General features: G+C 33.1%; 1 protein-coding gene across 4 annotated transcripts in view; it reads right to left on the bottom strand.

The window, feature by feature from the left end:
* Pkhd1l1 (PKHD1 like 1) overlaps positions 1-26,978 on the bottom strand; it is a 150,919-nt gene that overhangs the window by 89,307 nt on the left and 34,634 nt on the right. For all 4 annotated transcript variants that reach the window (XM_087190687.1, XM_087190688.1, XM_087190689.1 and 1 more), the window contains 17 exons: positions 26,204-26,295; positions 24,825-24,984; positions 24,268-24,403; positions 23,423-23,566; positions 21,739-21,896; positions 20,318-20,431; positions 18,813-18,962; positions 17,595-17,719; positions 14,634-14,797; positions 13,932-14,104; positions 9,559-9,706; positions 8,263-8,417; positions 6,560-6,682; positions 5,769-5,874; positions 2,981-3,091; positions 1,789-1,953; positions 819-940 (listed from right to left, as the gene is read on the bottom strand). In XM_087190687.1, the coding sequence (XP_087046813.1) occupies positions 819-940; positions 1,789-1,953; positions 2,981-3,091; positions 5,769-5,874; positions 6,560-6,682; positions 8,263-8,417; positions 9,559-9,706; positions 13,932-14,104; positions 14,634-14,797; positions 17,595-17,719; positions 18,813-18,962; positions 20,318-20,431; positions 21,739-21,896; positions 23,423-23,566; positions 24,268-24,403; positions 24,825-24,984; positions 26,204-26,295 (2,346 nt within the window). The remainder of the gene's footprint in view (positions 1-818; positions 941-1,788; positions 1,954-2,980; positions 3,092-5,768; positions 5,875-6,559; positions 6,683-8,262; positions 8,418-9,558; positions 9,707-13,931; positions 14,105-14,633; positions 14,798-17,594; positions 17,720-18,812; positions 18,963-20,317; positions 20,432-21,738; positions 21,897-23,422; positions 23,567-24,267; positions 24,404-24,824; positions 24,985-26,203; positions 26,296-26,978) is intronic.

Genomic DNA, 26,978 nt, shown 5'->3' with positions numbered 1-26,978 from the left:
ACTGATATAGCACCTACACAGTGCCCAACTAGGAAAAACAATTTTCCATCACCAAGTATGTATTTAATGAACATTCAGTGTGTAACTGAATGTCATGATTTAAACAAAGTAATTTTTGATGTATAGCACTCCAGATTCTCCTCCCCATCATTCAGCCCAACACACACTCAAATTTATTTTTTTTACAAATCACAACTTCACAGTGCGCCCCCTTACTGTGCTACATTTTCATATCATTATCCTTTTGCACATAATAAACAAACCAGAATCTTTGTTTAAATTTAAAGACTATTTTTAAGGTAAAGAATAATGCTCATACTAAATTGTAGTATCCCATGGAGAACTTCGCTTTTTTTTTGTCAATGAATTGAAACTTTAATACATTTAAAAAGTAAATTATTTTTAAAAATTAAAACTTTTGAGATTTATTTGCCTGGGTTTCTGAGACTATTTTGTACTGCTGGCTCATTTTTTAAAACTTTTATTTTACCTGGTAAAATTTTATTCATCTTCAAGTGCTGATAGTATGTTAACGTGTCTTACTTTGTATGCACTTCTATTATTTCAAGGGGAATGGAGTACTTAATTAATATGAGTTTGTGTGTCTGTCTTTTTGCATGATTTTTAAGTACATAGAACGTGGAGATATTTTTTCTGTGAACATTTGCAGAAAGATGTTGAAGAAATGACCCTGACGAGCCTGATGGAAAATCTAAAATTTCTAGAAAATGTTTCACTTGCTTAACCTTCTGCTCAGATATTCCCTAATTTGTAAGATTTTGAACTAAGAGGAAAATGACAAAAATCAGAGGTCTTACTTTTGGTGTTCTACAGGTTATCCTATTCAAATTCCCTTCAATCACACTGCAGGTTTCATTTCCAACTAAAACCTCTGAATTTTCACTAAAGCCAAATCCAGATAGAGTCAATACAGTACCACCTTTATAAGAAAAACAAAGAGGGAAAAAGGCAAAAAAGCAGATCAACTATAACAAAAAGAAATGTTGGCAACATCTAAACAATAATACTGATATACAACCCACATTTGTTTGGGGGCATTATTAGCAGCAACATCTATTTTTCACAGTGTTTCCTTCATACTCAAGACAAATTATGCTCTTTCTGTTCATTCAATCATTCCAGAGGTGGGAAATAAGAGTGAATTAAGACCCTCACAAAATCCCCAATTTTAATACCTCCAAGTGAAATAAAATTAAAGGAAAAATGACAAAATAAAAATAAAGTAAAATTTGTATAAACACCAGAAAGCTCAAAACAAAAGCACAAAATCCCAAACTAAGCATGATTTAAAAAAAAAAAGACAGAGAGCCACCAAACACGAAGCAGGACAAGAAAAATGCATTATTTTTTTCTCCATCCTCTTTCTCAGCCTCCCTTGGCTTGATTAGTTCCCAGAACTTTTTCTGGGTCAAGTAGCTCCATTGAGACCATGGTTACAAATGAAGCAGCTGGTAGGCAGAATAATAACTAATAAATCTTATCCTGACATAATTAATGAGCTTGTTATGGAAACATGTAATAATTGATGATATTAATTCAATAACCTAAGATATAAGTATAAACAGTCACCCTGATTTGTGCTTCCTAAGAAACAAAAGAATTAACCAGCCATTTAATCACCATACCTTCTAAAAAGAGACTCTCCTTTGTTCTAGATGAGAGAACTTTGAGTTCCTCTCTCTGTGCCCTATACCCAAAACAGCACAATGAAATGCGGAAAAAGTACATGACTGTCTCTGATGAGAACTATCAACTATAACTTATTACCTGCCAGGCTTCCAGAATCAGGCCAGATGTGTGAGAGCTGACTCTGATAAATGAAGTGGAATCCCTTACTGTCTACATTCTGTGCTAGTCCAACATCAGCTACAGACACAGCAACTGGTAAATGTCCAGCGCTTCCATTCACAATCTGGCACTTGATCTCATTTTCTTGTGATAAAAAGAAGAAAGGAATGATAAAGCAAATGAGTTTTTTGAGACAAAATTACTGAAAATTTGTATTTGTAAATATTAACATTTACTTTCATTTTTAGATCCCATAAATACATTTGAAGACAACTATCTAAATATTAATAGGAAAGGAGGATCTTGGGGGCAATATTTTTACCTAATTTATGAATCAGGCACTCCTAGAAAATAGATAAACCAATGATGAAGGCAAGGTAAAAGAAAGCTGTCATAATTTTTTAAATCCTAATTTTCAACTGCATTTATATTAATAATTCTAAAGTTTTTGGTCCAACCCATTGTTTATGTCTAACATTGAGTACTGTATGTTTTATCAATAAAAGCTAAATTAAAATATTTTCTTCACTTTATTTAGAACAATCTATGTATACTGATAAGCACAATATTGGATGTTTGGGCTCAAGAATGCATAGAAAATTTAAATTATAAACAACAGAAATGAATTGCTATATGGATTTGCTTACATAATTCCAATCTATTTAAATTAAGGAAAACACCTAGAATCATGAGCGATAACTTTAGGAAATAGAAAACTATGGCCCTCCCAATTTCAAGAGGTAGATAATGTAAAACTTTTGCATCATTGGAGAGAGATTCTGTTGGACTGGAAGTCAGGGTAAATGGCCACATCCTCTTGCTGCATGACCAATGCAGCATTGTGAAAACACCAGCAGGAATTCTGGAACACTAGAGCAGGACTTTGGACATGTTTGTGTCCCAAACAGACCAATACAAGAAAGACCTCATGTGACCACTTTGTAAAGGATAAAAAGAGAAAGAACAAAATTAACTGTTACAAGATAAAGACACTGTATAACCATGAAACATTAGTCTTTGATCATAATCAAAGACAAACTATTATTCAGGCCAGGTTATCAATTTCATGACACCCTAGGTACACCAAAGGAATCATATTTGTAATACAGCTTTTAGATTCCACTTTCTCTTAGAGAAGTACAACCAGACTTTATAATTTCAAAGAACCTACCATCCACGGAAAGAAGAGAACAACCAGTAGATCCAACGGAGACTGATACAGCTGAGCTAGGAGAAAATCCAGAGCCTACTATGCTTAGAATTGTGCTTTCTTCATAGGACCCTGAAAGTGACAAAGTTTAACTAACAACATTATAATAACAAATTTAGAATCTGTAGTTATAAAATCCAATATTTATCAGAGAAAAATAAGCTTAACTTCTAAAAGATGTAGACAATAAGCCTAAAAATAGCAGAGAAAAAACGATTCATTTGGTGAAGGTACTTTTTCCATTGAATTATTCTGTCTTGCTTCATATTTTGAATCTATGCTTTATAGAGATCAGAGGGAAGAATTACATGATTGAAACAGACATTTCTGTAGAGTAGCTTAATATATGACAGACTAGCCATTACAAACACATGAGGAAAGGTTAACCTATACAATAAGTGGTATAGACACTTCCATTTTGTAAAGAAAATGATTGCTCTATCTATTGTTACATAAATCCTAAAGTTTGTAGGATATTCCCTGTTTACACCTGCTGTCTCAGTATTTTAAACTTAAATGTTTTTCCATTTACTCTTAAAAGTGTCTGGGTTTAACACATGAAATACATGATCTACATATTTACATACCATCACACATAATATAAGTTCCATGTGGAATTAAATAGCTAAGAATGAAAAAACAGAACTCCAAAATTTTAAAAGTAAATATAATCTGATCTCTTGAGGTCAACATGGGTTTCTTAAATAAAATTAAAAAGCTATAGTTAACATATATGTGAAGCAAGATACATAAATCAATGATTTAAATGTTTCCACGAACCATATACTAAACCAAAATACAAGTTATACACTGGTAGAAGACATGTACAAAGTATTGGTAAACATAATATATAATAAATAGCTACAAGTCAATTTTTAAAAGACAACCCAGTAAAAAATATAAAAGATGTTAAACAATTTTTAGAAGTAATCTGCGTGTCCAAAAAATAATCTGAATGTCCACAAAATATATAAGATTCTCATGCATATTGCTAACCAAAGAATAGGCAAATTCAAACAAAGACAACTTCATTCACAGTTTGGCCATAATTAGGAAACTGATAATTTCAAATATTGGCAAGGATATGGGGAAGATCATGCTCTCATACCAGCTAGTATTAGAACAAGTTTGGAGGACAATTTAGTTATCTACTAAACTGAATGCATAAATACCCAATCATTATCCAGCAATTTCATGTCCAGACAGGACATATATTCTTAAGACATTCTAGAATATATGCAATGGCAGGTTTGTAAAGGAAGCTCAAAAGAGTTATTTGTAAAACAAAAAAATTGTAAACAATCTAAATGCCTATCAAGAGAGGAACAAATAAATCCATGTGTTTATGAAGTACTTTAAAGTGACAGGAATACCTACAAGCACATACAGTATCTCAAAATGCATTATGAATGACAAAAGTAAGAAACAACAAGATATTTACATTGTAAGTGCTCATTTATAAGCTTTAAACATGGCAAAATCACCATATGTGTGTGCCATATGCAAAAGATGTTAAAATGGCATGGAAGAATGCACACAAAATTAATTACTGTGATTGCCTCTGGGGACATATATAGGGGACTAAAACTAAGGATGGTGCTTTAAAAAGACTTTAGCTGTTCCTTTAATATTTTCTTTCTTTCTTAAATTGATAATTTGAAGTGCATATGATCAATATTAACAGCTGTCAACTTTCAGTGAAGAAAAATGTTTTATATCATTCTTTATCCTTTTTGTCATTTTTAAATTGATTATAACATAATGAAAAGCAATTCAAATTGTTATTTTAAATAAAGAATAATCTTTAAGAAGTGCATATAAAAATAGAATCTCATTACAAAATGCAAGGATAGATGCAAAAAACGGTACCAGAGGACTATAATAAAATGTCCATCAACTTCTTATTATTGATATTCATATGTAATATGAATTATCTTAAAGTTAATATCATTATTATAAAAAGTCTGAGGATAATAGTTTTTCAATCTAAAATAATAGCACTGTTTTAAATTTTTAAATGCTTTTTGGGGGGTATGGAATGATATATAACTAGTGGAGAAAGTTTCCTACTAGCCATCACACTCAATATATGATCATAGTACCTAAGCTTATTTTTTTGATTGGAAAAAATCACCCCTTATGATTCTTATTCCTGCTGCTTACTTTCATCTCCAGGAGCTCAGACACAGAGTATAATCACATTTTTTTGAGCAATAACATGCTATGAAGAAAATGGTACAATGTGTCCTCTGGACTAGGTGAGTTCTTGCCAATATGTTTTCTCTTATTCTCAAACGTAGCACCTAATCATTTTTTTTTTGTTAAACAGCAACTGTGTTGTTACTAGCCTTTGAATGCTATGTCTCCTAGAAAAAGTGATCTCACATGGCAAAGGATTCCAATTAATATCTTACTTTAGTTGAACAAAAATGCCTCGAAGTCAGAGTAAAATTTTAAACTTGATTCCAACTGGTGAAAGTGGAGTATAACAGCTTAGCAATTGATATATATCAAAGACTGTACTTCAGCTTCAAAGACATTTTTTTCCAAAATAAATAATTAGTGTTTTTCCCAAAGTACTCTTATGTGGTAATTTTCTTTTTTTCTTTCTTTTTTCACTTTATACAATGACCTGCTTGCTTTACTTGGTAATACCAGAATAAATATATATTTTAAGAATCATTATCAGAGTTAGCATTTTGCTAGTTACCTTCCACCTCATACTCCAAGTTAAAAAGCAGAACGTTACCTTGAGAAGGGCTTATGGCCAAGACTTGGGGAGTGGCCGTGGAATCCCACGTAAAACTACAGTCACCCGAACATTTTGCTGGAATTCCATTGATATAGACTTCAACCTTTAGGAAAAGAAACACAGACTGCTGAAAACAGGCAAAGAGGTAGCAGGGTTCAGTAGAATATGCAACAGGATTTGGAATAAATGGAATTCTGTTTGCTTGCTTGTCTACAAAAATTAGTCTATATATTTTTTATGTTGATATTCATGTATTCATTTGGCAAATGTGTCCACTGTGTATCTGGCACAGTTGTGAATGTTAGGGCTATACAGTATACAACATTAAACAAAACAGATGATATCCTTTCTGTCATCCGACTTATATTCTAGTAGAGATACTTACATAAAACCATAAATGAAGAAAAGTACAGACATATCATGCTGGGAGTTAATTAGTACCATGAAGAAAAATAGAGGTTGCTCTTAGGAAACTTACTAAACTCTTTACACTTTAATTTCCTCCTTACTAGAATGGAGACATTAATAATTACTTCACAGAGCTAATGTGAAAATTAAATTCAAAAATATATTTTCTAGTTCTGGCAGTAGTTGATCTTACGGACTCATTACTTTATCATAAGGCAGATAATTTCCCAAAAAGTCAAAAAATAATATTTTTGAGTTGATCAACTTTTAACACAAATATTCACATAAAAACAGACAGGTCATCTTCCTGTTTTACCATATACAAATTAGTTATATATTTAAAATCAAGTTATACATTATGAGAAAAATTTCAAAAATACCTGTGTCTGTTGATGGGGTGTACGAAGTAAGTCTCCAAGAATGCGCTGTCTGAATAAGCCACCTTCCTTTATCTTTGTAACGGTCATATTAGCCTTTTCTCCAATAATATTGGAATCATTAATCTATTTTTACACAAAATGATTTTACTAGAACAGCTATGGTAAGAATAACCATACAAGTTTTTCTTAAAATTTCAGAATTAATAAACCTGAAGAAAATGCACTATTAAATTTGATTTTCTTAAAATGTTTTACTCTTTTGCTGAATATGACCACTTTGATAGATTATTGTTGAATAATTGAAAATAGAGTCTTCTTTCCATCTGATATTCCACCTTCCTTTTTATTATTTTATACCTATGGCTCTTCTGGTTTTTCACCCACTCCCTGAATTTTTTTTTCCCCAGTGGTAAAAATGAAACCACATCAAATCAGGATGTACAATCTGGTCATTCCAGAATCCCTTTGCCAGTACAGTAGCCTTCTGATGGATACAGGAACTAGGAAAGAGAGTAGTCTCCATGCTGACCCACACACGAGACAAATTACGGAGGAAAAGAAATGATGAGGAAGCAGAGAAGACTGGTCAATAAAGAACAAAGAGAGTGTGTGTAGACCAATGCTGATAACAGGGGGGAGACCAGTCACAAGAATTGTCTTAGTCCTGTTATTTTTTAGTTCTAGTTCCTTGCCATGTGTTCTTTTAAAACAACCACCATATCTGTGAGACTATTGCTGTTTTGCACATTCATGTAGGCTTTTGTTCTACGTTATACATATTTTTTTGTCTCCTACTTCCCTGCCTCTCCTCCTCTACTCACAATTTCTTAAGTAGAGTTCTATGGTTTTCCACCTTAAGTCATGGGTGTCTTTCCTGGTAAATATATGTGAGTCTACGTATTTTTCATAGCAACCATTCTACTATTGATGATTTTTAAGTTTCTAGGCTTTTAGTAGTAGCACAAAGAATGCTGTAGTGACTACCTTTTGACTACCTACATCATTTTACATCTGTATTATTCTTTCAGTAGGATAGAGTTATATAAAGGAGATTGCTGAATCATAAAGTATCTATATTCAGATACTACTATACAGTCCTCCACAAAGGTACTAATTTACCTTCTTACTAACAGTGCATGGGAGATAATGTTTCTCACATTCTCATTACCCCGAGGAAACACCTTTAGTTTGCTTTTGGACTACTTTTCTTCACATACTCTGGGGATGACTTTTCCCCCACTATAACTAAGCGATGGTAACTGAATGATCTCCAGGTGTGACACTGTTGTAGACTTGAAAAGGCCATCTTTATAATCACAAAAACAAACAAGGTCACAGGATATAGATCTAGTGTTAGAGTTACACTGAGCCTGATTATTCTTGGCCCCTTCTTAGAGTACACCTAGATTTTCTTCTGAGGATCATCTAGCCTGTATTCCTCCTGCTTCTACTACACACATTCCCAGACTTCCATGTGGCACAGAGAATAAAGTACCAAACACTGTTCTCCATGAAAGAGAACACCTGGTCAACCTAGGGTAGGACAGTCTTCTGTTCAAATTCCTTAAAAATATTTTCTGTCTATAGGTTGAATTTTTAAAAACTTCACAGCCTCCCTTTTTAGAATGAGGCAGAGTACTGGAAAAAAAAAAAAAAAAAGCAAATACGTAGAGGGAAAGAGAAGCCAAGCCAAATGAGGGAACCTGTAGAAGATTCTGCTTTCCACATGCGCTTCTCCAGGTGATGCCCCAGGAGAATCCAGCGCAGGTTCCCTCTCGCGTGACGGAGACTCGCCCCACCTCCTCCAGGCTCTGTAGAGCAAATTGCAGGTCTGCAGCTGACACAGTAGCAGGGATACCTGCACTCACAGAAGGACAGCAAGCAACAGAGGTCAAAAATCACAAACCAAATTCCCCCTTAAAGTACATGAACCACGTCACTTGTAACCTACACATCCCCCAATACAGTGAGAATGAAATTTGTACCTTATTTATGTAAGCATTTATATATTTCTGGGAAACAAAAATTCCATTACCAATGTACCTCAAACTGTGGCCTTGGCTCAAAAACTTTTTTATTTTTAATATCAATTCACTTTATCAATGACATAATTTATGGACATAAGAGAGGAACAAACACTTGGGAATATAACCCAGTACACCTGATTGAGGCAGTGAAGAAAATATGAAAATGTCATTTGTGCTAGATAGTTTATTTTTATATTACTGGCATAATCTATATACGTCATTTATAAAATCTACTTAGATTATGTACAGAAATACTACTAGAGTGTACACCAAAATGTCTGTTATGATTATCTAGATCAACACTGCCAAATGATACTGTGACCACATACACAATTTTAAAATTTTCTATTTTAAAAAGTAAAAATAAACAAGTAAAATGATTTTAATAATAAATTTTATAATTACATATATTTAAATGCTATTATTCCAACAACATTAAAGTGATACAACAATGTTATTTATTTCAATACATGGCACTTGTTAAATTCCAAGGCTCATGAACAATGCAGGACTAGATTGTACAGTTCAGGTCGCTGATAAAAATAATATTCCAATCCTCAATTTTGATAATATTGTAATGTTATCATTATTGTTTCTGGCTACTGTAGTAATTTTTTCAAAAATGTGCCAATTAGATAAGAGCATGATGTATGAAGGCCGTAATTTCAATCACCTTCAGCAAAATGAATGCTCAGAGTCTGTTATATTTTTACAGACTTTTAAATATTACTTCTAAATAAAAATATATGACATTGGCTTTGGGTGGATAAGTTCTTTTTACTCCAGTAAAAGAAGAGTGTAAAACAAACACATGATTGGTCATATGTGCTATGCATTATGTACACATTTGCATAAGGAGGCATTTGAATATTAAAATAAGAAGTAGTAATTTTCAAGTGAAATAATATTCAACATGTTATAGACTATGCATACATATGTGTGATTTCAATGTTCTGAACATCTTTCATTTACCTTTTATAACATGCCCATAAGCTTGAATGTCAAAGCTGCCACTTATAGGTGGAGAAGCTTCTTGAATTCTTTGAATACGAATCTTTGACTCTCCTGGCCAATTATTCCCTCTATAAACAGACTCATTTTCTGTCTCATTTGCAATTATCTAATTTCCAAAATAAATATTGATAAAATGATTAAACTGAACAATGGCTAACATGATTTCTATTTCATCACGGTACAATCCTGTGACATGACATTAATGAGCCTCATGTATTCATGATTCTTCAGAACATTAAGGAGAGTTCCATAAATCAACACAGGCCAGGCCTATATAGCTGCAATAATGAGACCAAAGTCAACCCAGTCATCTGGGCAGCCATCAGCTGGAACCACAGTAATACCTTATTAAATCAGAATGTACCCTCCGTCACTCAAGTAGCAAATATTTATGGAGCAGGCAAAGTACAAAGCTCCGCACTGTGGGGAGGCAAAGAAACATAAGGTGCAATCTTGGCCATCAGAAAAGTAAAAACCTTTTTGGCGAAATGCAATATAAGGACTTAACCAAAAATATAAGTATATGGTCAGTAGAGTGACTGACCCAGCCTCACCAAATCCTTTTAAAATACCAAGCCACAATCAACTGACAGCAAAACATGCTGTAGAAATTCACAGATTGTAATTCTAATAGTGAAAATGATGTTTTTTCACTGCTGATGCCTCAGAGTTATCTATTAATCCTATAGAATTTAAAATGATATCGAAATGAGGAAACGCAAGTAGCAGAAGACATATTCAAGAATTTCCATGTCAACTTTACTCATAATAGCCTCAAACTGGAAATAATGCAAAAGTCCATCAACAGAATGGATAAATTATAATATGTTCATACCACAAAATAATGTATATCAATGAAAAAGAATGAACTACATGTAGTAAGAATCTCTCAGTATTCAATAGAGGAAGCTAGACAAAAAAAATTTATAATTCCATTGATGGGAAGTTTAAAATGGATAAAATTAGTTTATTATAGTTGAAGTAAAAACATTTGGGTGTGTGGGGTGAGTTGTCTATTGTCAAAGAGAAGATACAAGGAAAGCTATCAGGAAGCTAATGATTTCCTTTACCTTAATCTGGATAGTGATTACATGAGTGTATTTACTTTGTAAAAATTCATTCAGTTCAGCCTTCACGAGCAACACACAAAAACTAATCACATTTCTAAATACAAATAGTGAAGAGGTAGAATCTGAAATTGAAAATGTAAGATGATTTTCAATTGTTTCAAAGAAAATGAAATCAAACAAATACGTTCTGGATTTGATCTGAAATTTTTGTAATTCTGATAAAAGTGATCAAAGATAACCCAATCTAAATATGTTGATTTTTAAAAAGAATAACAAGAAGATCTAAATAAGTGGAGGCATATACTGTGTACATGGATTTTGTTCATAGACTGAAAGAATCAACATACCAAAGGTGCCCATTTTTCTCAAAACAATCTTAATTCTTATTAAAATATCAGCAACTTTTTGTAGACATAAATAAGCTTATTTAAAATTTATATGAAAAGAGAAGACACAGAATAGCTAAAGCACTTTTGCACAAGAAAAACAAATGAGAGGATCTCCCTTTACTCAATGTCAAGGGTTACTCTATAGGTACAGTAATAAATATACTAAGGTATTGGTAGAAGGAACACCAATAGAAAATGGAAAAGAAAGACAACCTGGAAGTATAACCACACTATAATTCCCAAGTGATTTTTCACAAAGATACAAGAATAATTCAGTAGAAGAAGGATAATGTTTTCAATAAATGGTGTTAAAGTAACAAGAGCCATAAGCAAGCAAATGAACCTTATCCTAAAACTACATTTATCAAATTAACACAAAGTGTATCATGGCCTTTAGTGTAAAATTTAAATCTATAATACTTTTAAGAAAAAAATTGAAACATCTTTAGGATTTCAGGCTAAGAAAATAGTTCTTAGGTTTGAAACCAAAAGTACCACTCATAAAGGAAAAATTCATAAATTGGATTCCAAAACTTTTGTTCTGTGAAAGATCTAATAAAATGAAAAGGTAAAGTATAGTCTCAAAGAAAATATTTGTTAACTATATATCTGACAAAGAACTTGTATGTAGAATATATGAAGAGCTTTTAAAACTCCGAAAAACAAAAAATACAATTAGAACACGGAGAGAAGACATTCACAGAAGACATTTGAGTGACAAATAAGCCCCTAAAATGATGTGTAACATCATAGCCATGAGAGAATGCAAATGAAAACTACAATGAGTTACCACTATGAGTTACCTATCAGAATGGCTAAAATGAAAAAAGTTTGTGTAGAAGCTGGGTCATTCGTATGTTGTTGGTTGGAATGTAAAGTGGTACAGTTATTTTGGAAAAGAACGTGGCGTTTTCTTAAAAAAATGATATGTATGCTTACCATATGATCCCATAATTGTTCTGTTGGGCCTACAAGTCTCCTAGATGAAAGTATGTATAAAAAAACCTATAAATGAATGTTCATAGCAGCCTTGTTCAAAATATCTCCAAACAGGAAACAACTCAAAATGCTCTTCAATGGGTAGGTGGCTAAGTACACAAGTACATCTATACCATTAAATACTACTCAACAACCAAAGTTAGCTACCAATGGACACGTCTTGGATAGATCTCAAGGGAATTGTGCTGGATGAAAGAAACCATCACAAAAGGTAAAGCACCAGTATGCCTAAGTGAGTTCTGATATCATTCATATAGCATTGTTGAAATGACAAATTATAGAGACAGATTTGTGAGTTGGAAGCTAGTGAGGGAGGCCGCCTGGCTACAAAAGGATAGAATGAGAGATGTGAGTGATGGAACTGCTCCGGTGGAAGTCAGATAAAGGCACACTTGTGATAAAACTGTGTAGAGCCACACGCACACACGCACACACACACGGAGATGACTGCATATGAAAGTGATAAAATTTGGATAAAGACATGGGTGTATTACATCATTGTCAGTTTCCTAGTAGTTCTATTCTTCTATATTGTACAAGCTGTTACCACTAAGGGAAAATGGTGAAGGATATAGAAATATCTCCATATTATTTTTTACAAGTGAATGTGAATCTACAATTATCTGAAATTAAAGTTTTATAATTCCTGGTTCTGTACATTAAAACATTGCATATTACTGTATTTAGCTTTCATTTGAAATTTTTTAAAGGACCCAAAAATTAAGTCCTATATTTTCCAATTTAGCCTGGGATAAATAAAGTTAAAAGTTGAAATTACAAATTGTTAGTTTAATGAGAAACTGTTAAAAATGAGAGGTAGTGATAGAGATGCTTTGGAAACACAAAACTCTAAGTTAGTACATTTTATAATCAAACTAAGAGTAGAAGACTAGAAAACATTTCTAAAAAATTTATCTTGAAGTTAGAAAAAAACCGTGAGGCAGCAGGGGTAAAAGCAATTTTTTGTGTAATATTTATAGTCTTTCATTACCTTTAATTGTTAGGTTTTTTAGTTAGCAAAAAATTTTTGTGTCTTTAGTTACACATGTTCAATAAGGATTGAGATGGGATATGTATATGTATGAATTCCCCATGCTGAATGTATTATTACATATCACAAACATACAGTATTGAAAAAGAGGGAAGGAAAAAACTTGAATTTTGAACTTATTGATATTTGTTCTTAATTTGTGGTAGGAAAGAATATTAACTCATTTTAAAGGAATTAGAATTTTAAATGCTCATTATATTTTTAATATTCAGTAATGATCTTATAAATAACTCAAACAGCAGAAAATTATTCAGATTCTTTTGGCATTATGGAAAACATCTTTCCTCTTCATGTAAATTTTTATAACAGCAGATTAGATCTTGTTTATAATAGAAACCATTTAAAAACATAATGTAGAATATCAACTTTTCTTTCAATACAATAATTCCCATTTAAGGATATTTACTTAGAATATTTACTGAAGAATCCACAGCTTTTCCTTTTAAATCAACAAGAGAAGTTCTTTGGGGGGGGGGCGCGTACTGGGGATTGAACTCAGGTCCTTGCGCTTGCACAGCAAGCGGCAAAACCACTGAGCTAAACCCCCAGCCCAAGAAAAATTCTACTTAAACCTGAATTTGTTTCTTAAAAATAGTTCCTCATTTTCCATCATAGATGAATTTCTTGAAGAACTGTTTTAATGCTTTAACTCTATTTTTATGCTCAAATCTCTAGATCATCATTTATCCTTAGAATAACTCTTACCCTTTTAAAAGCTATTCAATTTGTATGTCAGCTATTTTTAAAAAATAGTAGAATTTACCATGTCAAAATTAATGCTTATTAAATTGAAAATAATAACCTACAAAATCCTAAGCTTACCTGTCCAAAGCTCACAGCCATCATGGGTATGTTGTAACTGCAATTATAAGACATCATGGTAACAGAATATTGGATTGTCATAGTTGATTCATCCTTTTTGCTCTGATTCACTTGAAACTGCTTTAAAAATATTCCTTTATTTGCTAATGCTGGAAGTCTTCTCTTTGCCATTTCTAAAGTATACAAATAAAGTAAGTGATAAATAAGATTGTATTGTTGATTTTTATTATTTTATTATCACATCTCAGATTATGTGTTTATTAATATGACTAGATAATATTTATAATCAAAGCAACGTTTCCATTCACAACATTATGTTCATGAAGTTTTCAAACAATCTTATTAGATAGATCATTTTAAGAATGGATCTCCTTCTTCATAGTTGGTTTCTCAAAACAAACAGAATAAAAATGCTTGCCACAATGTTTCTATTGAGAAGCAAAATCCAGACCTATAAAACTAATTCTTGCTATAATGAGAAAATTTTATTAAGAATATACTTAACTTGAAAATAATGGCCTTGCCATATTCATTAAAACATAAAATTAAATCATAATATTATTGACATGAAGGAAAAAATCATTAATAGGTAAAGATTCCTGTTTCTATCTGTACTACAGAATATAAGAACAATTTCCATGATAAGTTTTACTGTAGGATAAATTTAGAAGATTGCAGAAGACACAAAATGATACAACATACCATCCAGTGTTGAGGTTGTAGATACCTGTCCAATGTATACTACATCCACATAGAAAGATTGTGTTTCTGATGCTTTCTGTAAACTAATTCTTTGAAGAGAAAAATTCATCCCAGTCTGTTTACTCTGTATGAGATCCAGAAGATCTAAGCAAGTGTAGGTCCAGCTGAAATGTGGTTGATTAATTGGGTGTACAGATTAGTAACAAACAAATATACCATAAAAGTCGTTAAAATTTTTAAAGAATAAAAGCTACCCCCTCCAGAAAAAAAAAATCATGCATACTTTGTTAGTATAGAAAAGCAGCAGTGACAAGGCACAAAAGGCAGAAACTTAACCTTACGTTTCAGTAAGAATTAATGCTGCTACCAAGTATAGCAGTTGCCACAGGAATGTAAAGTAACATTCAGCAACAACAGATAAGGAAATTAAGAAGTATTATGAACTTTTGTGTAGAGCACATTAACAAAAACAAGACATAGAATAGAGTCCACAAATTTAGTTATAAATGTCAGAGATAGAATGGCAAGTTTAGTCCATTGGTAAGAGGCAAAAGTAGATATTGATACTATTTTCAAAAAAGCTCACTGCAGTGTCACTGTACATTACATTAAGTGGCAAAAGGGTGTTGAGGTATTTGGAGATGCAAGTGGTTGCGCAGTATCTTTTAAATGGATAGCCTAGATGTAGATTTCCATTAAATGTTAACTGCACTGAAACCCCATTAATTACAATCAAGCAACTCTGCTATGAGAGTTTGTGATAGATAAATGCTGTATTCAAACAATTAAATATAGTTTGACAGTAATTTTTGCATTGATCACTACTGTAGTTATTGACTGCTCTCTTTGAGCACCTTCTGTTCTCATTTTCTTCATCTTTTATAAACTCAAGAGATTACCTCTAGTGCCAAAAAGCTTAGACCACACATTATCAGTTTTTTTAGAAAAGTTGTATGCGCAACTACATTGTTATGGCACTGTTTAGATTTCAGAAAGCACTTTGGGCCTCTAAGGAGAATTGTACTATTAATTTTATAATTCCAAAGTTTTAACAATTACTACTAGAAAACTTGATACACCAAAGAAGATCTTGTATAAGAGGAGATTGCAAATGAAAGTAGAACTTAAGGTGACTGCACGTTGTGCCATTGTAGCTGGATAATTACAATTTTTAAAAGGAAGGGCAGTAATTCTGAATTTTGGAACTTAATTTACAACTACAAACATTACTGTTTTTGGAAAGTTAGAGAATGAAATTAACATTAACACATCTACTTGACCTAGGTGAGCTCTGTGGCCTACAAACAGGCTTAGAAATACCCATTCAAGGTAAGTGAGTTTTTTTTTTTTTTTTTGCTTTTATTGTTAATAGTTTTTATGGCAGAACTCTGCACCATTCAAAAATCATGATATTCTTGTTTTAAGATCTTACACATTTAGGATAAAGAAAACTCATCAGTTCTAACAAATCTAGTACATTTTCAAATGGCTGAAGAAAAGAGAAGTTGCAGGCTAAATGGAGAGACCTGCTTATTTGATAAGGTGACAGTTTGACTACTATTGAAGAATAAGGTCTAAAATGTTACAAAATCCTACCACGATGGAGTGAAAGGGATGCAGGTAGTGGCCCTCAAAACTAAAATTGTGACTCCACTGTTCATTTAGGGCTTGCAGAGAATTGTGGCAAGATCTGCTTTCAGATGTCCCTTCAAGGAGGAATGCAGCTTCATTAGGATCCATCGAGGGATTACTCAAGATCTGAAGCAAATTGTGCACGACACACATTGTCTAATGTCCTGGTTGCAGGTTTCTCATGCACCTTGGCAGCAAACATGGGTGGGTCCACCTTGGTCCCAGCATTGCTTCTACCTATATGTGACTACCAATGATGTAGCCTCTTCTGAGTCAAAAATTACCATGTGGAACTACAGAATTGTTCCCTCTTGCTTCATTCATTCCAGAAGCTAATTTTGGTCCTAATGATACAATCAATTAAATTATAGTGGCCTCAAAGGCATGTATTTTTCCACTGGGAGATTAACACCTTTGCCAATACTAATACTTGGCTCTCTTTCTGTATCTCTGTCCCTCTCCCTCTCTCTCTCTTTCTCTCTCTCTCCCCTTTTTCTTCAACTTTTGTATCTATTTATCTGAAATAAATGTAATTTTAAAATGGCACACCATAGGCTATTAAATAAAATGTCAATGCCATTTGGGGGCTAAATCTGAACTATGGGGAAAAGGACCTTTCTCAGAAACATTTGTTTAAAATGATGTACTTTGTAAAATAGAAAAGTGTGTGTCTTCATTATTATTTCTATTATAAATAAAATTTTTGCATATATTACATATAGAAATGCAAAGTCAGGATTTACACAAATTCTAGAAGATAAAATAATTAGTAAAAACAAAAACATAATTATACAGAACTAAATTGTTCTTGAGATTATGGTAATTGTGGTCATTAAATAACATTCTCTAGGCTGATTCAATCACTTTATATTTCATATTTGCATTTCTACGTGTCTAACTTGCAGCAAAGTAAGCATCACTACAGGTTATCTTTTCCCCTTTTATCCTGATCGAGTCATCAGAATATTTTGTCTTCTCTACTAATACATTTTGATGTTGCTCTCTTTCTACCATCTTTGAGTACCTGGGAACATTATTGGATTCAATTATATATCATTTAAATTCTAACATTTAGCATTGTTTTGTCTTATAAGTGGTCATGGGTGATGATGACACTAGAGCAATTTTTATTGTCATAATCTATAGATTTCTCTCTAAAACAACAATTTTTGTTAGAAAGCATATATAGGAGGCCAAAATTATAGTTAGATCCACATGCACATGATTTCCCCATCCCCAAAACAAAACAACAAAAAGCAAGAGATGAATTTATCTTTATAGTTTATATACTATAGTACAACTTGTTTTCAAATTCATAGTGTAACTCACCTCTTCCCATGAGCAAAGTTATATATAAATTGTGTATCTTTGCTTCTAGTAATCTTGCCACTGTCTTGGTACTGAAATTTGAGGCCAATATAATTTGCCAAGAATCCTTTGTATGCTAAACATAACTATATGAGAAATACGAAAAAAATCAGTAACAATATCTTGTGATTAAATTATTTTGTCACAATTCAAATTAATTCAATCCAATTCTATAAACATTTATTGAGCATTTTCCATATAAAATGAATCAGAACAGAGAGAAAGGAAAAGAAAAGAATGGTTAATTTCAGCCAGATGTTGGAGAAGAATTGGGGAAGTTTTATTGACAAGGAAATGGAGTTGAAGTGACCTACAATTTGTGACTGTTTTTTGTTTTCTTAGATGTAACTTCCTTTAAAACTTGAAACAATTCACTTCTTATGGAAATGTACTATGTACTAACCCTAATTAAAATTTTCAATAAACTTAAAAGTCCATTCCATGTAGAAAAAGAAGGCTGCTAACATTCAGGTAGATTAACTGGGATGTGAATACTGTTGAATATTTGGAGATAAAGATAAAATGTCAAGTAGTAATCAAATACCTATTTTAATGATGTACAACTCCTTAAGCATGTCGAGTGTTTCAAGAACTTAGAACTTTAGAACATGTACCACAATTTGAGAAATTTTAGAAAAAAGAAAGCGTAAAGCTAGTCTTAAATACCCTTACTAAAACTACCATCGTCTCAGTTCATGAATTTCTTTCACTTTTCCCCAACTAAATATTCAAGATCAGTCTATAATGGCTACCCATTTTGTTTTTCTCTATTAGTGAAGAAAAATGGAGATTATACAATATTTAACTTGTGTGCAAATAATTTCTTCTAAGATCATGAGTTAAGTAGTGCTATATATTTTTTCTTTTCTTCTTTCTTCCTTCTTTCCTTCCCTCCCTCCTTCCCTCCTCCCTCCCTTTCTTTCTTCATTTCTCTTTTTCTTTCTTTCTTTCTTTCTTTCTTTCTTTCTTTCCTTCCTTCCTTCCTTCCTTCTTTCTTTCTCTTTTCATATTTGAGAATCATCTGAAAAAAAATCAAAGAAGCACTCAGGGTGTGAACAGTGTCTGTCTAACAGACATGATTTCACATGACAAGCACTTTTCCTTGTTTTAAAATTTCATGAAATTTTATTACCAAAGTATTTTCCAGATTCAATTTGCATAGCATTTTGTTCAGCTTACCTGATTATAAGGAAATAATAAAATGTTTCCATATGGTAGTCTGTTTGATTTAGCATCTGCTGAGTCAAAAAGAACAGATGGGTTTTTCAGGGAATAACGACCACAGTAAGCATCCGTTTCAGCTGTCTTCTGCCCTCTATTAACATTTTCCTACAGAAACAATATTATTTCAATTGAAAACATGATTTATTGTTTCTCCCAACATTCCCAACGAAGTTGTTAAAGTCTAAATAGGATCCTGCAGTTTCCCAAACTGCTTTAATTTGAAATATCCTCTCCTGTCTCTGAAATTCTAAAGTTTTCATTCAAATCCATACTCACAGAATCCCTTGTATTTGCATTTGATTATTTCCCAAGTCCTATCTTTCTTCTTATGAGTTCCTTCAGGATATTCATTCCTCCCATGAATGTTTATTCAGTGTTTGCTGTGTGCCAGGTTTTTGGTTTTTTGTTTAATCGCCAGAATTCAAGAACACTACCCCTATACACATATCTACCAATGTGGGACAAAAGAACCAATAATTATAATACTAAGGCTGAAGAGAGTTAATTAACTCACAGAAAATCATCAAGAGCAATGACTTAGAGGAAGTGACAAATGAGATGTTAAGAATTGCTCACAATGGAAAAGAAGGGCCAAGGGGCTTCAGAGAGACAGTAAAATATATGCACAAAAGCAAAAGCAGAGACATGAGAGAGTTTGGTGCCAGGAAATACAAATAGTTAAGGTTGGGTAGAGTACAGAAATGTATGTTGGGATGGTGATAGCAGATGGGATAGTAGAATGCAATCTTTATGGCTGCTAGTGCTACATTTTGGTACAAATACACTGATTAAGCTGAAAAAGTTGCCCATTAAGTAGATTTCCCTTTTTTGTCCTTAATAAATTTGCTCATATAAAGTGTGATGTGATAGATATTTTTAAGAATTTAGTTTAGTTCTAAGGTATTGATCTAAACTAAATAGACTGTGTATTTCTTATTCTAATAATACTCACTTGGAACTAGTGCATAGCTGGCTTCCTCAAGTCTTCAAAATAAGAGCTAGGAAGAATATTTAACTTTCCCCCCTTACGATATAGTAAATAAATACCAAAGGAGAAATGAGGATTAGGCACTGAACTGACCACAGAGTAATCTCCAAAAGCAAGGAAAGCAATTTACTATCTAATTCTGACTACCAATTGTATTCTATGAAGCCAGTAAAGAAAAAAGACATTTTCACCCATGTGAAAAAATAGCAAGCACTGTAAGTCTTACATTTGCCTACTTTCTTTCAATCAAGTAAATTCGTTTGTAGTGTATAGTTTTCACAAATGAATCATTTTGTAGTGTATGAACATGCTAGAACAAGCCCTACTAATAAATTTATAACAAAATTATTTTTGCAATTTGACTTTGAATAATGAACGAATTAATTCTAGCCCCCCAAATAAATCAGAAATTTCCAAAAGCTTATATAAACCCTTATTTGGTCAGTTTCAAAGTTCATTAAACAATGCATACCAAGTCAAAATCAGTTTCATAGTCTCGGAAGTATTTCACAACAAATCCTTCTTCAAAATGTGCAATTTGTGGTGGACATTTAGTACTAACCATTTCTTCCACAGCTACCTGAAACTAAATTAACAATATATAATTTAGTAATTTCTTTTTCATAAAATAATTCTTCAGTTAGTAATTTATTTGCTTCATCCACTATTTTTCAGTTGCTATTTACTATTAATTCTACTAATTACTTCTAGTAGGTATTTTCATAATTCCATGTTACCCACAATTGTGAGATTATTTCCTAAATAGTTTTGTTAATATGATCATTTTAGTGTCCAAGGACATTTTAGGAGTTTTAAGAATGACAATAGGATAGTTACATTCGATTGCCTATTACTAGTTTAGTTATTACATAACATAGCCATGTTCATTTACTTGTGTTTTAAAGAGTAATGAAGAGAATTTAAAGTAATTCATACCCAATTAAACAGATTCCAAATAATAGATTTTCCAACTCACTCGAAATTCACGGTAAAAGAACCTATACACCCCAATTACCCTATGTTTTCAATTAAGAGAGGCATAATATAAGCCTATTATTCATGATTATCTAAAAATAGTAATTCTGGATTATACAAGAATTGGTACACATTCATGACTCCCCTAAAACATACACATCTATTTCTCTGGAAAAGCACAAAAATAATTGTTGCTTAGAATTAAGGACTTGAGACAATGTATAGTCTTTAGTCATCAGACAAATAGTGACCTAGACCCACTGTACAGGAACTTTCCATGATCCAGTAACCCATGAGCACTCTTTTCCATGAATTGCTGGCCCACATACAGAAACATCAAGTCCACTGACACAGATCTGAGAATTTCCCTTTCCTTCCTGTTCTTCCTAGTTATGCTTCCTTCCTTCTTTCTTCACTGTGGATTGACTCCCACCCACCATGCCAAGTAGGAGAATGTGTTACTACTTCTCCAACTACTCTTTATAGATCATTGATATTTAGTTGCTTTTTATTGGATGAAATTACAAGATACTTAAACTTGCTCATTAAGCTTTTACACTAGGGCATCTCTCAAGGTCGTTCTGCCTTTTCTAGCTGACAGGTGAATTTGGGATGAAAAACAATGCCGGGGTAGACTGGGTAGAGGGACACAAAGTCTATACAAAAGCAAAGCAAGGCTCTGATAACTTTGATATGCTTTGTTCAGAAAAAACAGGCAGTTGTGGATGGACTCTGCGTCCCTTTTCAGACAAAAAAATTTTCAGTATATAAATTATGGGAGGTTGGTCAAATGCTAAAGATTTGTGGTGATTTTTAGAAATGATGCTTCTTTCTTTTCCTCATCTGTCTATAAATAGCCTGTGCGTGCTGGGGGAGGATGTGGGGAAGGTGGGTAATAGGAGGGCCGGTGGAGCGTACTTCAGCTTCTGAGGACCGCGGGGTAAGAGGCTTGGAAAGAATCCCATCCCAGTTCAGTGTGAATGTCTCCAGACTGGGTTTTCCTTTGGTTTGCTCTGTAATATCCACTGTGACATTATTCCCTTCAAATACTTCATAACCGAGCAGATCAAAGTCCCCTGCAGTGCATAAGCAAATAGAATTTTAAGGAATTGATTAATTGAAAAAAGAACATCTGTAATAGTTACTCAAATTTAATGAAATTGGTTTTACTTGTGAGTTTCATTAACACACACAAAAAAAAGATAAATGGGAAAGTGAAGGTCCATAAATTTAAGTAGTTTATCTGTAACAGAAATAGCAAAACCACAAAGTACTATGTACTTAAGATTCTGTTTCTGTGTCTTAAGAGGAAATATACATAAGAAAAACAAAAGGATGTACTCTAACCATGAAGGAAGGATCAGTGGCCAGTAGGATATTCCAAAAATTATTTTATTGTCGTGGCAAGCACATTACTTTAGTGCAAGAGGCTTGAGTGGGATATTGCTACTTTCTTTAGATATGAATATAGCACGAAACTGACAGAGAAAACAGCTCTGAGCCTCAGGGTTTATTGATGTAATGCCGCTTTGAGAGAAAGAAGGCCTTGCTGTCAGATGTTTCTACTTTTTGAAAGGTTGCTTTACCAGTGGAATCTCATTGATCATCTGTATTGGATAAAGTCATAAAGTGTACCCAGTATTGATTTTGGTATTGTATTTCTTAGGGTCACTGCTGGAAGCTCGGTATTTCTCTCTGATCTATAAATAGTAGATCAACAAGGATGGCTATAATTTCATTTACATAGTGTTTGGACAAACTAACTTTCATGAAAATTTTAGATGTTCAGCTTATGTTAAAATTCTGCATCCTCTTCTCAATAATTAAATTAATAACTTCATAAAATATGACATAAACTTTGAGGTACCATTTTACTTACATGAAGTGGAAAATAGCGATTGCCCAAATTAAAGGTGTGCGCGCACACACACAAACACACACACTCCCCCCGAAGGATTTACTGTCTGGGCTTAAATAGACCAAATAGCCAAGGTGGTTGCTAAACTTTATCATAATATTTCCAAACCTTTCTTGTGCAAGATATTAATATGAAGGTAAAAATTATTCACTGAAATTTTTAAAAGGTAAAGAGACCATATATGTCTTCACTAAACACAAGTGAATTGGATTTTTTACTGTCGGGTGCCTCGGACTTTAATATTCTAGTGAACTCTGCAAATCTTCAAGTAGGAGCCACAGTATGAAGTTTCCCTTGTGACTGTGACTACAGAGTCCTTTCTTCAGGTGAGATTTGGACAGAATACTGTCTCCTTAACAATACTGATTTCCTTACATTACATTTTCAGAATTAATATTCTGAATTTTCACTAATTTGTAAAATATATTCATAGTGTATTTATTTGTAGTGCATATCATGATTTTCTTATACAATGGGGTTGTATATTCCTTGAAATAGAACTAGAATTTAAATCACCACAGAAAAACATGAACCATTTAATTTCTAGGTATCCTGAAATTGAGCAAGGCTCTAAATATATTTCTGTTCCTCTGTCATTTCATGGAACTTTCACTTTTTTACAGTGGCTTTGCACAGAATATAATTTTTTTTTCTGGAGAAGTGCACAACGAAACACAAGCTTACCTCTATTTGATATGAAAGTTATTGTGTATATACGGCTCTGGAGAGCCTGTGTCCTTATCACTTGGACTGTATCGGGCTTTATAGACCAGAGGTCATTTAAAGCGGACTGCAGTATGACTTCAGAAGCATCAGCAGGCAGCAAGACTTTTAGAAGAATTGGGAGAAGAAAGCAGAAGAGTTGAAATCTTTCTGGATTACTGTGCCAAAATTGAAGTCTTGTATGTAACTTTTAAAAGTATCCATGCTCTGTACCATGTAAGTGAACAAACTTGGGGGAATTCTGCTCCAAAATTGATTCAGTTTAATAATATTGACTATTTAATTGATTTGTGATGTCTTTGTGGGCAAGGATTCTATTTTATGATTTTAATATTTCCATAGTAATAAGTAACGTATTTTGCAAATAGTATACACTCATAAGTATTTATCAGTTGAATAATTAACAGAAATGGCAAAAATCTTTAGGATTTATTATCAAATATAGAAATGTGTCATTAGTAACTGATAAATTAGTGTTTCTTAGGTCATTTAATTTGAGAACATGAAAGATTATAATGATTAATTCCCATTTTCTGAACTAGCACCATTGAGTCACAGATGCATGAAATCTAGTTACTATCATCCTTATAAAGGAAAATTATGGTAAACCTCAGAAAGTTGTTTATAATGATGTGGCCTTGTAGCCCATTCTGAAGGTTTTTCTTCATAATATAGTTTTCTTCTTCTTTATCTAACATATTGTTCAACCTTTATATTCCAAAGAGTAGCATGCACTGGAGCAAATACTTTATAGTTGTGTCTATATATAAAGAGAAATATCATCACTCTTATTGTTAGTATCTCACCAGTTTTTTCCGTGTTATAGATTAATCTGTATTGGTAATGTGAACATGAATTAGCGTCCATACATGGGCTGGTTACTGTGATCTTCTGAACTTCATTAGTGGCAATAGTTGTTTCCCAGTTTTCTAAAGTTATAACCTAGTTTCCAATTTAAAAATACAAATATTTAATATATAGAAAAATACACTTTAAATCTCCATAATTTAAATCACCATAATTCATGCCTTTTTATTGCTCTACTAGGAATGAGAAAATATTTTAAACTATGTAAAAATTTGTCTTATTGTGTAACAGCCTGTTTGATTTACAGTGTAGATCTTCTGAACAACAACTTAATATTTGTCTATGATAGTATTCTCCTAAAACAGCATTTAACCTACTGAAATTAATAGCTGAACAGAGCTTCCAGCTTTCAAAGTTTACTTTTGTTTTTATTTTTTTTGAAGTGTTCAGAATCAAACCCAGGCCTTAGGACTGTAAGGTGAGGGCTCTACACTGAGCTACATCCCTAGCCCTAGACATTTACATTTGGGAAAGTAAATCTGTCATCAAAGCAAACCTGTACTTCCTGTATAATTGTTGACTGAGATTTTATAACTTGTTCTTCATTTATTGCATCTCCCGTTTGCTGTTCAGAATACACACTTTTATACTGGTACAGTCCAACATCAACAAAAGCACTTAATCTGTATTCCTGCAGCAAGATTTCAATATAATACCTGGAAAATAGAGTAATAAATATAATTCCCCCTGAACACTTGTTATGAAATCATTTCAATGAAAAAAAATCATTATATATAAAATCCATTAAATTATTTATATTGTATACAGGTAACCTGTATACATTTTAAATATGAAAATATTAAAAATTTCAAAGCAGTTTGCTGAAATAAAATTATGTAAGATATGTGTACTAGGAAAGAGTTATCCTTATACATGACCAATTCATTCAGCTTAATCAATAAATATTTATTGATGAAGATACAATCCCTTGTCCTCGAGGAGCTTAAGCAAATCCTGCTGTAGATCACAATAATAATTCCCTGGAGTACAACACAGAGGACATGCAGGACTTAAAAATGTTCAAGAAAATGAAAGGCAGGCTTAAACAGACATATCGCTTACTTTTTACCTGAGTGGTTGTATCTGTCCAAGATAAAAGTTCTTAATATGATTTGGATCTTAAATATCCCCCAAAGGCCTACGTGTTAAAAGCTCAGTCACTACCAGCCTGTGGCACTACTGTGGGGGAGGGAGGTTGGGAGGTGGAGCCTAGGGGACCCTGGCCTCTTCCCTCTCCGTCTCCCCTCCACTCTTCCCTTCCCTTTCTTCCTCTCTTCTCTCCTCTCTTCCTTGTTCGCTTTTCCCTTCCCCACTCTCCTCCTTCCTCTTCCTCTTCCTCCTCTTCTCCCTCTCTTTCCTTCCAGGCTACCAGAAGGTGAACAGACTCCACAGGGTATTTTTCCACTGTCGCGTACAGTGCCACCACAGCCCCAAACGACAGGGCCCAGCCACCATGGACTGAAACTTCTGAAGCTGTGAGTCAAAATGGACCTTCCTCTTTGTAAGTGGATTGCCTCAGGTACTCATCACAGGGTGAAAGAAGGTGACTAATAGGGTCCTACTCTCACATTCCTTGAAGTTGGCTCTATTTGTAAACTGGGGAATAAGACAATGCCTTAGAAGGGCTGGGGATTTAGCTCAGTGGTTCCACCAACTGCTTCACAAGCACAAGGTCCCGATTTTGACCCCTGGTACCAAAAAAAAAAGACATTGCCTCAGGAAATTCTTACTGACTATACTGACTGATCCTCCAACAAGATGAGTGGGATCCACACCTTACATTTAGAGTTCTTGATTCTTGAGAACCCCTCCCCAACATCTGTTTAGCTAGGATAAATACCACACAGCAACTTGAAGACAAGGAAAAAGCCTTACTCTTTTCCTTTCTGAAGATAAATATCATCTGACCTTTGTGTTGGGCTGGAAAAATAACTGTTGGCATTGGCAGAATGATATGCAATCCTCACCTTATCGCAGAAAGACAGAAAAAAGAATTTTTAAATCTTTTAACATTTAATTTCCATTTATAATTGCTGTCAGTGTTAGAACTTACACGAATACAAACTTGTGAAACTCTTTCATATTTTCCTTCTAAGATTTGTCATCTATGACAACATGGAATTTTTAAAAAGTATCAGGTTCACGACATTCCTTCCAACCTTCATTAATACCAACAACACCTCACCAAGTGTACCACCTACATCATAGCTTTTCCATAATTAGAATGACAATGGAAAATAAAAAGGGACATATGAGGAAAAAGGTTGTTATTATTAAATAAAGATTCTTTTGCTGTGTGGAGAACTTTTAGAAACTCAATCCAAATGAGAGCCTTAGAGCTAGCTCTGAAAGATGCCAAAGATTTCTAAATGGTTCTGCCTACTACAGTGGGAGTACTTTACGCTTCCCATTAAGAATACTTATGTCAGGCCACTATGTTAAATTAGAATTCATAAACTACAAGTATCAATTTAAACTTATGCAACCATTTTGGAAAGCAATCTTGCCATATAAATTGACTCATAAAAAGTGATTTGATTTGATCTACTGCTTTCATACTTGTAAACTGTCCTGAGAAAATAATACACAATACAAAAAAAAAAGTCTGATGAACACAGATATTCAGTAAGGTATTGTCTTCATAAAAATT

This window comes from Heterocephalus glaber, unplaced genomic scaffold (assembly GCF_053883595.1).
Source record: "Heterocephalus glaber isolate CG9 unplaced genomic scaffold, H.glaber_assembly_v1.0 deba00001555, whole genome shotgun sequence".
In the NCBI taxonomy this organism is placed as follows: Eukaryota; Metazoa; Chordata; class Mammalia; order Rodentia; family Bathyergidae; genus Heterocephalus; species Heterocephalus glaber.
The sequence above is the reverse complement of the archived record's forward strand: the minus strand, read 5'-3'. Positions and strand labels throughout refer to the sequence as shown.